Raw genomic sequence first — 16,140 nt, 5'->3', positions numbered from 1 at the left:
TACCAATTGTAATGTTCATAATCAAGGACTTTAAATTCAAAATACACTTCAATTTTCCTTATTTGTCTTAACGTTGCAGCATTAAGTCTTTGCAGTTAACCCTGTCTGATGCAACTGCTGAACGAAATCAATAGGTTATGCAGCTAAAGAAGAAAGAAACTATGTCTGCATCATGTTAACTATCATTGTGACAATCTCAAGCCCTTCCACCTGTTGGTGTTCGGTTTTTCCATGCAATAGTCAATGTTTCACATCGATAGATTCAGTTTTGCTAATTCAACAACAAATTTCCAAAATGAACCAGCAGTTTTGCTGGAACCAGTTTTACCGAAACCTAATTCATCGAGACCTTAGAATTGAACATCGATGATTGGATAAAGAATGATGGCAATATCTGTAGCGGCCGATTCGTGCAACGGGTCTCACGGTTCGTCCAAATGACCCAGATTCCCAAAGGCAAGAAAAGGATGGTTTTGTCTGTCCGCTTAGTACAACGACCGTCGCACGGAGCGTATAAATTGCTCGTGTCGCGATCCTCGGAATCCGTTTAAAGTGGTCGTAACAATAAGCGAAACAGGCGCGATATGTAACGTGGAACTGGTTCAGGACTAGCGGTAGTCTACGCTGAATTGTTATTTCGGTTAATCCCGTAAGCTATGATATTTTTGGAATTTCTGTCAGACTGAGCAATGTTAAAATGAAAGCGGAAATGTTAATTTAGTTTGGGAACGAATGACACAAATTATTGAACTTGAAACTGTGCAGGTATGGCTTAGGTTTAGGCTGACTTGGGTTTAGATTAAGGCTGATTTGGGTTTAGGTTGATTTAAATTTAGGTTGATTTAGATTTAGATTGATTTAGGTTTAGATTGATTTAGGTTTGGAGTTAATGTGTATGATGTTAAGCTAATGGGGCCTACGTGGAGCATGCGTCATAGGTGTACACTCAGACAAAGTGTAGATTTCATTTGGAAGACACTTGTGGATTTGACAATTCTTGAAATTATTAATTTCTGCATTTTTTAATTTTTGGGTCTGCGAACGTCGAATTTTAGAATTTTCGAACTTGAGCAAATGTTCAAACCCCTAAAAGGTATTACGAAATATCAAAAATCGGTATGAATCGCGTGTCAAAGTTTTTGAACAAGCTCCACTAAAAATTATAAAAAATCGTTACAAATCACTACCAATCGTTAGACATTTCTGAGAATCACTAGAAGCTATACATCTCTAAAAATCACCATCCATCACTAAAAATCGATGAAAATTTCTGACAACTGCTGAAATCGACAAAACCCACTGACAACCGCTCACAATCAATAACAGCCACCGACAACCTCTGAGAATGAATAAAAGTCACCTAATATCTTGAACTTGCTAAAAACTGTAAAGAAATGGAAACCAACAAAAATCGTAAAAAATGAGTAAAAATGATATAAAACCGGTAAAAGAGCATAAGCGGAAGTATCGAAAGAATCATAGTTTTTGGAGGTCCAGCATATTTGCCTTAGACTGTACAACAGAAACACGCGTCCCGCCCGCGAAGCGAGCTCGCGAAAGCGTGGAGCATTCATCTTCTCCGTCGCTGTCGCGTTGTCGAGCCGCGACCAACGACTCCGTGTAATCTCGCTGTTGCAATAGGGATGTCGTCCGCGAAACAAGGAACGAGCAGAAAACGGTCCCGAGAGTTGCATGTCAGGCACGCGTGAAATCCATAGAATCGTCGTGCCGCTTCGGACGCTCCCGGAATATTAATATAATTTGCCCGATATAAACAAACGGACCTGTTCGTCGCGGCAGCGCGCTTCGTTTCACCCGTGAATAGAGAAGCTCGTTCCACGGTTATGCCAGTTTCCCTTTTGCTTTTCTCCACCGGCGGATTTCTATGGGACGTTTAGAGTCGCGTATTCCGCGCGCGTCGCGAACGAAAGCTCGACGCTGCGCGAGCTAATTGTGCGCCAGTGAAATTGAATCGATCATCTCTACAGGTAGACGTGCCTAGACACTGCCTTTTGAGATATTTATAGTTTCATTTTTTTCGGTTATTGAGGCTCGACTTGTTGGATTTTGAAGATCGTGGATTTCGGGATTTGGGGGTTTGGGGAGTTGGGAATTTGGGAATTTGGGAATTTGGGGAATTTGAAGAATTTGAAGAATTTGGGGAATTTGGGGAATTTGGAGAATTTGAGAATCTGCACACATGCATATATGAACGTATGCACATATGCACATTTGCACATATGAACTCCCTAAATTCCCACACTCCCCAAATTCCCAAACTCCCTAAATTCCCACACTCCCCAAATTCCCAAACTCCCCAAATTCCCACACTCTCCAAATTCCCGAACTTCCCGAATTCCCAAACTCCCCAAATTCCCAAACTCTCCAAATTCCCAAACTTCCCGAATTCCCAAACTCCCCAAATTCCCAAACTCTCCAAATTCTCAAACTTCTCGAATTCCCAAACTCCCCAAATTCTCAAATTTCCAAATCCCCATATTTCCAATTCCCAAACCTCCAATTCCCAAACCCCCAATTGCCAAACCCCCAATTCCCAAATCCCCCAAATTCCCTTTCCAAATCTTCCAACCCCAAAACCCCCAAATTCCAAAATTTCCAAATCCCCAAAAACCTTGCCACTTCCAATAAAACACCACGTCACCCAAAGACCTCCACACACCACCTCAAAAATGTCACAAATCATTTAAAACATCGATCCGTATAAAATTTCACGGCGCGTGACGTTCGATCGCTCCGCTAATCAATCTCCTCGCGATTAATCGACGAATTAATGAGAATTCGAGGTGGTGTTCGATAAATAATTTATGGTAGCTAGTTTCGCTATAATCATTGTGAATCGCGTGTCGCGTTTCCTCCGTGGTAAATTAATCGTTTTTCGCGTTACCGTAATTCGCTACGGTTATACTCGTACAAGATTTAATACATGCATCGCATTTACGCGCCTTCTCTTGCGCGACGTTACGTATACACGATCTGTGGTCAAGATCGATCGATCGATCACTACCGGTACTCGAGCGTGTCTCGTATTATGTTCTCCACGCGTTACAGATATTTCGTCGACGGAAAATTCACGCACCATCGCGCGGCCATAATCTGCGAAAAAAGTTGATCACGTCTACGTTAAGTAGATGCTGATTTATATTAATTTCTTACCAATGATACCGTAAAAACTTCAGGCTTACGTGACCCGTTTGAGAGACACCAGTCTCGATTTAACGGTGTGAAAGTTCGATTCTTAACGCGATACACGTTTATTTAGAAATACGAATAAATTAGTTCACACTGCTTTTTCCGTTATCGTTTTTTGTGGTGAAAAAACGAATTTGTGTTAATTTTCTGATTGGTACTTGTTAATGATATACGATGACTACGTGTGATTTCTTTATGACATGCAAGTGGTAAAAAGAATGCTCATCAACCACTAAAAAATTATATTTGTGCACTTCATTTTTCGATATGTTTATTTATATAGAATTTTGTAGTTTTATAATTTGTTAAGAATATAGAGGACACATGTGCACATATGTCCTGAATGATCAACGATTAAAAAATGATACATGTAAATAATTTTTTAACATATCAATATTCATACAGAATTTTGTAAATGTATAATTTCTTAAGAATATATGGAGGACATATGTGCACATATGTCCTGAATGATCAACGATTAAAAAATGATACATGTAAATAATTTTTTACTATACAATATTTATATAGAATTTTGTAATTGAATGATTTCTTAAGAATATAAAGAGCACACATGTGCATATATGTTCTGAATGACGTACATTTAAAAAATGAATATATAAAAATGTTATAATACAAATGTACACATCTTCATTGACAATGATCACAATTTTAGAACGAGTCCTAATCATGAAAGTTAATTTTTGACTTCCGAAAAGTTACTGATAGTTGTGACCCGTAGAATTTAAATTTTGTTTCCGTTATCGATACGTCATCGCGATCGGCACACTCGTCACCGGTTATCGTTGTTGCTCTATTTCGATACGCGTTCTTATCGATACGCTTTCCATCGAAAGGAAAAAGAATTCATTGAAGAATCGAGCTGCTTAGAGACGTGCATCTCTTTAGCAAAATATTTTGCATCGATTCGATGACCCGCTACGACCCCAGTCTCGTCGTGTGATTTCTTCTTCGCCGTTGACGTATATCTCCTCGGTGAAGCTTCGATTTTCGGCCAGTGGAATATTTTTATTTCGCGATAATTTTTATCGTGCGTGGGCGTAACACCGACGCGATAACGGCTCTTGTAAATACGCGCAACAAAGAGTTTCTTCTTCTTTCGATCGAAAGATTTCGAACGAAATTGATAAGAGCCAAAAATAAACGCTTTTTGATAAAATGAATAAAATTAACGGTTCGATGGGTTCGTGCTTAGGGTCTACTTTAAATCCGATAATGAATGTAATCAACGGAAATAACATGAAATCTACGCAGGTATACTCAGACCACGTGACCGATAATTATACTCGGGGCGACCCTCGTCTCCTACGCCTTTCGAAAGCGAGAGTTGTAAGCTCGATAGCTTTGTTTCGTCTCTTGGATTTCTCGGATCTTCGATTAACACCTCCACTTCTCCTACATTCCGCGTACAATGGCATTTGCATTGTTCGTGTACTTCTCAGCGATGATGGACAAAAATGAGGTACAATTGCTATACCCGTTGTGCAATTTCCCCTTCGCGACCTTTATCTGCGGTAGCGATATCTTTCAGGCGTCCAGAAATTTCAAATACACTTCGGGTTCCAGAATTTTATATTTTGAGATTTAGAAATTGGGAAAAGTTAGAGAAGCTACAGAGCTAAGTTGTTTAATTAGCTACCGTAATAAATTAGAGAATTTGAACATTTGGAAACTTGAAGATCCAACACTTTAATAATCTAAAATAGGAAATTAGAAATTTAAAAATGTAGGAACTTAACAATTTTCAAATTTACGAATACAGAAATTTTACAACTAAGGAAGTTTTCAAAGTCACCCAGAACAAAAATGATCACATTCTTGCTGATATTCAAAAACCTACAAACTCAGAATTTAAAAAATTTTAAAACCAAAGTAATTAAAAAATTTACAAGTTTAATCATGTAAAAGTTCCCAAACTAACTATTCAACTAATCCTCATAAATAATTATACGGACTTCGTTACCACGTGTACAAGTAAGAAATGTTTCTTCACTATAAAAAAAAATGCAATTCTCGAACAAATCGTTCGAGCAATTTATGGATAAACACCGATAAGAAAGTATTATCGGTGTTTGCGTAATTTTCGGTGTGGGCGTCTCAGACGTTCCCTCGTCGATATCGTACTAGGAAAAATAATTTCTACGTTGTTTGGCAAGAGAATATTTCTCATAGCAGGAAATCTTTTTTCTCTTCGACTTGATGATGCCACCAAGCGGGTTTTCCTTGAATCTAATTAATTTTTATCAAACTCTACGAGCATATCGCTGACAAAACTTTGATCGCTGTCCACCGTAAACAACTTGCGATCCAAACATTTTCTTATTTTGCAATGATAAATCATCGCTGATTAGCGAGCTGTATCTGTCTGGTCTTGTTTGTTTTCTGCGTTTTATACACCCACTACTAAAACACTCGGTGCGATTAAGACGCATAACATCTGGAAATTTGTGGTTTAGAGTGACTTCTAAGTTCTGGAATTTCAAGCTTTCATATTTGTAGGTTTTTTTTTAGATTTTTAGATTTGAGGATGAACTTTGATATTTTTTGAAATGACTAAATTACAAGGTTTAAAAATTTCAAATATTTGATAAAACCCTAAATTGGAAAGTCGAGAACTGGTTTCGTTTTCGTTTCCCCATCTAAGCGAGAGATATCGTGGCACATTAAGGCAGCGATCCTCGTCCGAAATCGGTCAAGTGGATCGTTGATCGCGTGCCGATCGCGTGCTGAGGTTTCGTGAAACGCCAGCGATCCTCCGCTCAATTACATTTGATTAACATATTATATTTACTCCGGTATAATTAATCGAATCGGCCTGTCTCGTCAGGGTGGCGCGATTCCGCGAGCATAGGAGCAAAAGGATGGAAGCCGAAATCGGCCAGCGGTGGATCCTAATTATTATCGAGGGAACGATGCGTGGGTTTGATGGTGGTACGTACGAAGTTCTCTACACCGTTGGCCGCTATCGATACATTAATTAAAACATCGGTGCACGGGCTTGGCTGACAGCGCGCTCACGCCCAGGCCCGATCGTCCGAATATAACGCTCGCGCTTTTATTGTCGTCCTCCGCCCTTCTGCCCTCGACGATTTTCTTTTTACCCGGTCAATTTTTATTTCTCTTGCCTGTTCGTTCGCATTCCACGGCTCGAACGGTCTGCCCTCGTGTACGATAATCGCGCGTGTCTTCCGCGTGACTTAATCACGCGAGAGGGCCCGACTTGTAAATCGGAACGCACGGCCGCGATTAAAAATTGCTAAATTAACGAATTACGATGTCGGAGGGGGCTGTCCGAGCACGGACGCTGATAAACCGACAGCTTATAAGAGCGAAACCGAGAGGCTACGCCTAACGGAGAACTAATTAAGATATCCCAGCTGCACGCGTCGTAACGCGTGCACCGCGTTATAAATTCTTCGATACCGACTCGCCACGGAGTCCTTACATCCTCCGCCCGAGTACGTGATCAAAAGTGACTAGAGATTGCGCAAGATTACCGCCAGTGTGCACGATGCAACGCTGCAACCTGCATGAACGCTACTACGATCCTCGATGCAACCAGTTGCATCTACCTCGCTATCGGACCGAGTACAACACGCCCGTACACGCCGCGACTAGAAAAGATTTCCATCGCACCTGGCTATGTCGTCGCTACCGATGGTTATTTCAACCTCATGCCTTTTTACCAATTTCTTCAAAGATCAACTCAGACTTTATCAAAGCACTCCATGCTTACGAACGCAACATATTGTCGGTACGCCTTCAAAAAGTTTATCGCATCATTTGACTACACTTTGAACATTTTTATAATTTAAGTTACCTATAACTACTTTCTTTGATCTCAAAAATCGTTAGAGTCTGATTCTTACTGATTCCAAGTATTTTATATAAAATTTGAAGAACCTGCAGAACTTGAAGAACACTCTTCAGGGGTTGAAGAATGTACTGTAATATCCATAATCCTTGTATTAAAATTGAGTACCTAATACAGTCGAGTGCAACCAAAAAATCTCTGCGAATTAGAAAGAGTCAAATGCACCACTCAGTCCTACTAAATTCGAAACCTTCCTATTAACAGAATTTCTATTAACAGAATTTCAAGTTTAAGATCACCCTTCGATTAAGGGTTGGAACAGTAATTCAAAATTTGAGACTTGGATTAAAATTTTCTTCAAGTGTGTTCACAACAGACTATACAGTATAAATAAAGTAAGAAAGAGTGGGGTTGAGAGGATGAAAACAGGGGTTGTTCTTGGTCGTGAGATGGAGTACCTCTTGCAAGGGAGGAGTCCACAGTGACGTTAACGAGGAAGTGGAGGAGGAGGAGAAGAAAGGGGAGGAGAGGAATCACAACGCGGCGTGGGAATCAGAAGGGAGAGACCGCCTAGCTACCCCTCTTCCCATGTCCCTTCAGGGGGCGAGTTTGGCAACTTCGAGACGCAGTTGCTGACGACGATAATCGTTGCTGCGTAGTCGTTTGCCGCGTGGGCCACCAGTGTCAGTCGCAAAGTTGTGCGTGTAACAAGTTGCAACCCTGTACGAAATATTTTTGTAATTAATAAGTGCAGCAGTGTGGGTGATACGTGTTCATAAAACTACGTGGACTTGTTCTGTACAGTTGACGTTATGGTGAAAAATGGTTGAATTGACGTACCCCACAGATCAAGACAGAATTATTAAGGAGGTAAGCACGTTTTTATCATCCCCCAAGAAAGGAATTATTTCGTTGAAAATTTAGTAGAAAATATTTGTTATTCTAGAGAACCAAATATGGCTAAGTCACGTTTGAACGGAGACTTGCTCCGCGTGTACATAATCGATTTCGGAAATTATAAAATTTAATTTTAGATGTATGAAACACCTCTTGCGTGCATTCACATATACCTTGATATACAACTGTGTTCAAATCTGGAAATAACTATGAGGTAATCAATTAAGAACTTCTTGTATATTAACGGTATACTTTCAAGTGATAAGTTTAGGTTCTTATATTAATAGTCTCATCTTAGAATTATATGTATAAAGAACTCATTGTTTGGATTCGACAGAGAATTCATTGAGTTAGCAATTAAAGCCATTACCAGTAAAAACTTCACCGAGTAAATCGCTAAAATTCCCGCTCACTCAAAACTCCAGTTTAAAGAACATGCAATTGTCATAATAAGACAGGAGGCAGTCTGCAGATATATACACTTGATCAAACGATTAAAAGCGTATATATCCATCGTCCTAAAAGTGTAATCATCAAGTGTGGCGACGAGCGAGATCCTGTTAACCCCAAGATTAGTATCCCTCGAGAAGCCTCCCCATTAGCTAATGAAAGAAAGTGGCGATAGGAAAGCATGATATCTGGAAGGATTGCTCCGAAAGCAGAGATAGAATGAAAAGTCGAGCGAACGAGCGATCGGAAGAGGTGGCCCGCGTGAACGAAAGAGGAGTAGGGGAAGGAGGAGTACGAGGGGAGGTGATCCCCTCTATCGATGACCCTCTCTCTCCCCACCAAAGGACTCGTGTCGCGTGTCCTACCTCCCACTACTCCTACCACACGTAGCCACGCACACGTACAGGAGTCGGTGAAACGCAGACACTCGCGTGGACACGCAAACACACCGACGGAACGGAGTGGACGTGCATCTGCGAGCGGTTGCAGTTGGTGCGTGGTGTTGCATCGAGGATCGACGAAGAGATCGCGCGACGAGAGAGAAGGAAAAAAGGGGAGGTTACCGTAGGTGGTTTTAAGGGTGGAGGGGTGAGGAGGGGGAGAAACGGCAGAGGGTACCGGTATAGGGGAGGGGGAGCACAGGAACATCGTACGTGTTTCGAGGTGCACGCACGCACTCGTGTGTTGGCGGCCACACGTGTGGTGGAGAGAGAGACGAAGGAGAGAGAGGTGACTCTCCTCGGGACTTTAGTTGCCGACTGTCCGCTACTACGCGCGGTGTTACGCCATCCTCATCGTTGTTCCTCTCTTTCTCTCCTGTCTGCCTCCTTTCGTCTTCCTCTCCTCTCTCTCTCTCCCGCGCGACCAGCGTCTCTCTCACCTGTTGCGGCGCGTTTCTTTAATCCGCGATTTTCCGCGTCTCGCGCCGGACACGCGCATCCACCGTTCCTTCGCGGAAAACCGAAAGATTCTTCGGGGAGAACCAGGAAGGTCCTGTCCTGACCGGAGAAGGATACCGAACGGGACCACTGCAGAGAAGCTCGGATGGGAATCTGCGAGCCTGCGAGCGAACGACCGAAACGGTAACTCGAGGAGGATCAACGTACAGACGAATATTGACACCGACGATCGAACCATAACTGGGAAGCGTTGGTGTTGTACCAAACACCATAGACAATAGAATTCCATGAAATACCTTGCCAGCATATTCCGCGACACGGCGACCGACATTGTTATGGAAACCTTAGATGTTCGGTAAAACTGTGACGTTTCGTGTTCGTGATAGTGGATTACTTCAGCAATTCAAATTTCGGATAAAAATTTCCGAATAGGAACAAGAACTCGCAAATAGGAACACTTGCAAATTGAGACAAGTTTCCCAATTGGAAATTCGAGGCAGAGCCTCCGAGAATAACTGAAGAGGCATGCGGTGTTGCACGAAAGTCACACCTTTTGTGGACAATCGATGAAACCGTTCGAAGAGTGAAAAAGGGACTTGAAGGAGGTTCTTCATGAAACCAGTGAAGTGGAGTGTCGGAAGTGTGCGTTTGGTCGAGCGCGTCTTTCGTCGCCACGATTGAACGAACGTCGACTAGCGGAGTCAAGCTGCCGTCTGCTCGAGAGGTGAGAGTATTTCGAATATCAGATTATCCAGACAATTTTGCACTCGCGTTTTAATTTCTGACAAACAATTTTTTGTTCGATCGCTTCGATATTGTCTACAATCTGATGTGGACTCTGTATGTATCAGGGTTAACCGTTACGCAAAGTCGTACAAGGATACTGAAAGATGGTTTTGCATTATTTTGGAGTACAAGTCCCAAAATTCTAAAGAACCTTAGAATTGCTTGGTTTCAAACTTTTTAAATTTTGGGGAAATAAAGATGTGATGTTTTTAGATTCTAAAGTTTGAGGTCTTAGAATTACGAATTTGGGAAATGAAGTTCTAAAATTTTGTTCCCTAAATCGTTATGTTTCGAAGACACTATGTCCTGAAAGCCTAATATTCAAAAGATTCTATAAGTCTCGAAATTAGTCGGTTTCAAAAGTTTTGTGTTGTAAGGTCTCTGTGCACCCAAGTTCATATGTGTCAGTTTCTTCCACATCCTAAAGTTGTATCCTAACATCCCCTACGTCCTGAGGACCATATATGCTCCAAACATACTATTACTCAAAATACAAAAATTCTAGAGAATACAGTTAAAAAATTCCAACAGCAAAGTCCCACTTCGAGCAATAAAATTTGACAGCAAAACATGTCCCCAAATTCAAGGTTGAATTCTTGCAACGTTGAAAGAATATAAAAATTTTCTGCACAAGATAAGGTTGAAATTCGGGTAATGATTTCCTGAAACTATAAATTCATTGCGTTTATGATAAATACGAGGTTCCGTTTAAAATTAATTCCCTCGTAATTGTCCCGTTACAAAGCGCTCGTAACGAATAGTGGCCCCCTATAGAAAGTCGTTTGACTATCGCATCGAAGGCTTCATACAGAGCGTTTGACGGTTCGTTGTTGCATCGATCGTTTATCTGGGCCAGCTATCGGAAGACGTAGCGTGCTAATTGCTCCGAGACGGGGGTGGAATGCCAGCCTTAACGAGTAAAGTCATCATTAAGACGAACGGTTGTTTTGCTTATCGTTAATCTCTAATTACCGGGGCACGGTCGTCGCGATATCTCGATCGTCGATGCCTATTCGCGTGCTGCTTTCCGCGACGATAATTAAATCACTCACTGTTCTATTACATTCCTCGCAACAACGGTAGGCAACGTAAAGCTGTCAACGAGATAAGAGCGACGTTGCTGCTTTACGACACCTTTCCACAAAATAACATTCGGCGTTGGTGAATGCCTTTCCACTGATATCATTTATGGCGAACGCGATACCGAGAATTTAACGACGGATAATATATCTGATGAACTACCGATATGATGGATTTAAATTATTATTTGATAGCCTACGCTATTTTCTTCTTGTCATGCTTCATCTTGTCTCGCTGAGAAAATACTGAGTCTTATTTGGGGCAAAGAACAATGCATATATTTTTTAATTTTTTAGCATCTGATAGATTACAAGGGAGGGTCAAGTTGCAAAGTTAGAGATGTAGAAAAATATATCAAGAGACTGAGAATGAAAAACTTTGCACTTATGATCTGGAGAACAGGGTGGCCATATTGATGACTGCACCCTGTCATCATTGTGTTTCTATTTCATCATTATAACACTATTATTCTTAAGAACATTTACATTTGATCGAGCACATACGTTTGATATAGTGTGACCATGCAAATGCATACTTGAACAATCAGAATTAAATAAAATAGCACGAACAATGAAATTAGCAAATTAATCAGATAATTAACAAGGTGTCCGAACTCAGGTCCGTTTTCACGGTGTTAATCCCCGAATCGATGAATGGATAAAGTGCCACGAAGCGTGTAAATCAGCCGAGTGAAATAGAGCCGAAAAAATAAGTAAAAGGCGATGGTGGTGCACAATGCAGATATGCATGCCGCTGGCAACGTGTAATAACGATACTTTCATAATTCACGTGCACGCGCGATTCAGACGTTATGTAACGCGGCAAATACAGCAAAATATCCGTGGAACGTCACACGACCGAGACACCAACCAGTCAACGTACGATTGTACGATTTTGTTTCATAAGCGAACCGCGACCGCTACCGCCGCACAATACGCGAACGTGCTAGTAGTATTACTCACAGAGCCTACTCGCGCGGCCAAACAGACCGGAGAAAACGTTCTGTTCCCGCCCGATTCTTTTCATTTTCTAATGCATCGTTTGCTTCTGTTCGAACCGCACCGACCACGTACGCTGCAACCTACACTTCCTTTGCATCTCAATACCTATGGAAACCTGACGACTTTTATTCGGTTCGAGAACTTTCTAAGTCTTCCGAATTCCTGTGTCTTCGAATCACCGGATTAATGTTTCCATTTTTTAATAACTAGATTGATGAATACGTCGAATCGTTGCAATCTTGAATAACTAGATCTCCGAATGTCTATGTTGCCTTGAAACAAGCAACAGCTTTGAAATTAGCAAACTATCACTTCTTTAACCCTTTCCCGTGCCATTTATTTATGAGACGCGTCAGTCAAGACTAACCATTCAGGACTATAACATTAAAACGGACAAAGAAAATTAAAATGTTCTAAGTATTTTATATTTAGGGATCCTTGACAACGCAAATTATAGTTGGATCTAAACTTCAAGTTGAAGAGTATTCAAAATTTGAGTAAGGTTTATCACATTTGAGTTGTGAGTGCGTCACGAGTGAGACTCGTCAAAGCACGGGAAGGGGTTAATTGAAGTCGGCTGAGTGTGAGATCTGAAACTAGTGATTGTCTGAAACAGTTTATGGTTGTCCGAACAGTTTAGTGAAAAGAGGACAGAACATGTTGTTTCCTCACTCCAATACATAGTGGTTCAAAGAACAAAATCAAGCTGAATGGCATACCACTTTTGAAATAAGCAACTGCACGGTCCCGAACATGTTGCTTATTTCGAGACAATACTATAGTTACCTGAATCTCTAAATTATTAAATGGATTTCCGAATCTCTAAATTCTTGTACCTACGGAACCCCATGTCCTTAGAATCCTGAATCAATAAAGTTGTAAACTTCTAAAGATCCGAATCCTTAGAGCTGTGAGTCCCTGGAGCCCCGAATCGCTACATCCCCAAATCCCTATTAGAATCTCTAAAGTCTCGGTGTTTCTGAAGTCCAAAATCTCTGAAGCCTCAAATTCCTGAAACCTTGATATCCCTAAAGATTCGAATACCTAGAATGCCAAATATCTAGATCTCCCAAGTCCTACATTCTCACGTCCCTAAAGCTCCGGTATCTCTGAAGACCAGAATTTCGAAAGCTCCGATATTTCTGAAGTTCCAGCTCCTTACAGCTTAATCGCTGGATACCCAAATCTCTAAATCCCCGAATCCATAAATCCCCGAATCCTTAAATCCCCGAATCCTTAAATCCCAGAATCCTTAAATCCCCGAATCCTTAAATCCCCGAATCCTTAAATCCCCGAATCCTTAAATCCCCGAATCCTTAAATCCCAGAATCCTTAAATCCCCGAATCCTTAAATCCCCGAATCCTTAAATCCCCGAATCCTTAAATCCCCGAATCCTTAAATCCCCGAATCCTTAAATCCCCGAATCCTTAAATCCCCGAATCCTTAAATCCCCGAATCCTTAAATCCCACAATCCCAAAACTCCAAAATCTAAAAATCTAAAAATCCTAAAATCAGCAAATCTGTAAATCTCCAAATCTCCAAATTCTTAAATTGCCAACTACCTATGGCCACATAAAATTTGCTCTGGACTGTACTCGCACGTTGTATTACGATAACGTGACAGTTGGTTTCAATTGACGAACCACGTATTATTATCAGGTCGGTAATGAGTTTGGATTGATTGGTCACTCGTGGATTCGATAGATAGGAGAGGTAACAAGGTGGGTTCTTCAGCATGAATACAGGACAGGTGTACGCGATTACTTTAATTAAGTTACGTTTCGACGACAATGTTAGTGGATGTGGGATGTTAAAAGACCCTGTGCCATCTTGTTTCTTACCAGACAGGGGTAAGAGGACAGTTGCACGGAAATGGAGTTGATAGTGAAGTTTACGCAATTAACGAGATAATTAATTAGTTACGCGACACACTCTTTCAACAGGTAGTCTAGGTTGTATTATCTGTAGGATAATCGCCACCTGTTATATTGCTGAATATCAAATTGCTTTCATGTTGCCATGTTTTGGGTTGTGGGGTAATTTCATGCGTTGTAATTCCACGTGCTGTAATTTCACATATTGTAATTCCACGCGCTTTAATGTTTCATTATAATTTCGCGCGTTACACTTCCACACATTGCATTCTCATGCGTTGTATTCCACGCGTTGTATATTCAGGAATAATATTTCCACGTTTTGTAGTATTTTCACGCGTTATATTCCTGCACGTTGTATTTCCACGCGTTATATTTTCACATATTGTATTTTCATGCGTTGTTTTTCCACGCTTAGTAGAATCTTCATATGTCATGTTTCCACGCGTTGTAATTACGCGCACTGTATCTCCATGCGTCATATTTCCACTCGCTCTAATTCCACGTGTTATAACTTCACGCGTTGAAATTGCACGCATTGTATCCCCATGCGTCATATTTCCACTCGCCCTAATTCCTCGCGTTATAACTTCGCGCGTTGAAATTGCACGCATTGTATCCCCATGCGTCATATTTCCACTCGGCCTAGTTCCACGCGTTATAACTTCACGCGTTGAGATTTCACATACTGCAGTATATTTATATGCTCCAAGTATACTAATCTTGCATAATCATTCACCTTAACAATCGTCAAGAATGTACAATCATTAGCACACCCTTACGGATTTACAACAGTTACACGATGAATATTTAATTTCTCCAAATATTTAATTATTCATACATCGAAAATTTCATTTCAAAGAAGTTACAATACAAAAACGATGCTACACATGATGATTTAATTCGACAATAAACACTTCATATAACTACATAAGATAATAAAGTAGATATGTAAGGACAGAATTAAAAAAAATCATTGTTGCAAATCCTACTATAACTTAATCCTTCGAGAACAGCACGATATGACGATGACACGTGAGGACAGTTACAGTCGCATTAAAATACATTGAGAAACGGTGAACAGTGTTATCGTCGTAAAGAAATTCCAGCTCCGGCATCGCTCGGTAACATTGTAACCCCAGCTTTGATATTCCAGTAGCATAGCAACTAGTGACCTGCCTACCGGTAGCATTTGTTATGCTCTCAAATGTATGTACACACGTAAACGTCATAGAGTCGTTTCGCGTGCCCAAAGTCGTTCGTTGTTGCCCGCATACGCACGCGTGTCTTCGGTTTCGCGTATAACCCGACTGAATTATGCCATGCTAACGTCTAATAATTGCCTTGGAAATTACCGTTTAGAATTAGAAGAAATAATCGCGTAATAACGGCTTTTCGTGTACTGCACGTGGCTAGCTATGTAGCACTTTGTTACATACTAATAACCGCTAATTTAATATTTTAATGGGTTTTGTTGTTCTTTGAGGGGAAATTGAAACTACGTGTGGGGTCATATATACTTGATAACGAATGAGGAATATGGATTCGCATATGTGGGTTCATATGAGAGCACAATTATGTTTGATGGACTTAGAACATGTATGCTTTATCAAAATTTATTTTAATTCACATTTTAATTATATTACAAGCATATCACATATGTTCACATATGTTCACATATGACTTCACATGAGCTCACAATTAAGATTGATAGATTTAGAGCATATATGCAACTCTTTATCAAAATTTATTTTAATTCACCTGTTAATTAAATTGCAAGCATATCACATATGTTCACATATGTGTCTCCACATGAGCTCACAATTAAACTTGATAGACTTAGAATATATATGCAACGATCTATCAAAATTTATTCAAATTCACGTTTAATGACATTACAAGCACGTCACACATATGTTCACATATATGAACATGTGTGACTCCACATGAGCTCACAATTAAACTTGATAGACTTAGACCACATATACAGTGCATTACAAAAACTTTTTCTAATTCGCCTTTTAATTAAATTACAAGCACATCAGTTCACATATGTGTCTCCATATGAACCACTAAGTTTGATACACTTAAAACATATACATACACATA

At 40.5% G+C, this 16,140-nt stretch overlaps 1 protein-coding gene and 1 long non-coding RNA gene across 6 annotated transcripts in view; one reads left to right on the top strand and one right to left on the bottom strand.

Annotated features, from left to right (window-relative positions):
* LOC143264213 (uncharacterized) overlaps positions 1-16,140 on the bottom strand; it is a 167,677-nt gene that overhangs the window by 139,623 nt on the left and 11,914 nt on the right. The gene's annotated exons all lie outside the window — the stretch shown is intronic.
* klu (zinc finger protein klumpfuss) overlaps positions 7,712-16,140 on the top strand; it is a 94,484-nt gene continuing 86,055 nt past the window's right edge. Inside the window, exon 1 of one of the 4 annotated variants that reach the window (XM_076530268.1) lies at positions 7,712-7,912. In XM_076530268.1, coding sequence (XP_076386383.1) covers positions 7,865-7,912 — 48 coding nt within the window. In that variant the 5' untranslated portion in view covers positions 7,712-7,864. Of the gene's footprint in view, positions 7,913-8,005; positions 10,013-16,140 lie in introns of those variants that run through there. The other 3 variants (XR_013037764.1, XM_076530273.1, XM_076530270.1) reach the window with 3 other exon arrangements.

The sequence above is a fragment of the Megachile rotundata genome, chromosome 3 (assembly GCF_050947335.1).
Source record: "Megachile rotundata isolate GNS110a chromosome 3, iyMegRotu1, whole genome shotgun sequence".
In the NCBI taxonomy this organism is placed as follows: domain Eukaryota; kingdom Metazoa; phylum Arthropoda; class Insecta; order Hymenoptera; family Megachilidae; genus Megachile; species Megachile rotundata.
The sequence above is the reverse complement of the archived record's forward strand: the minus strand, read 5'-3'. Positions and strand labels throughout refer to the sequence as shown.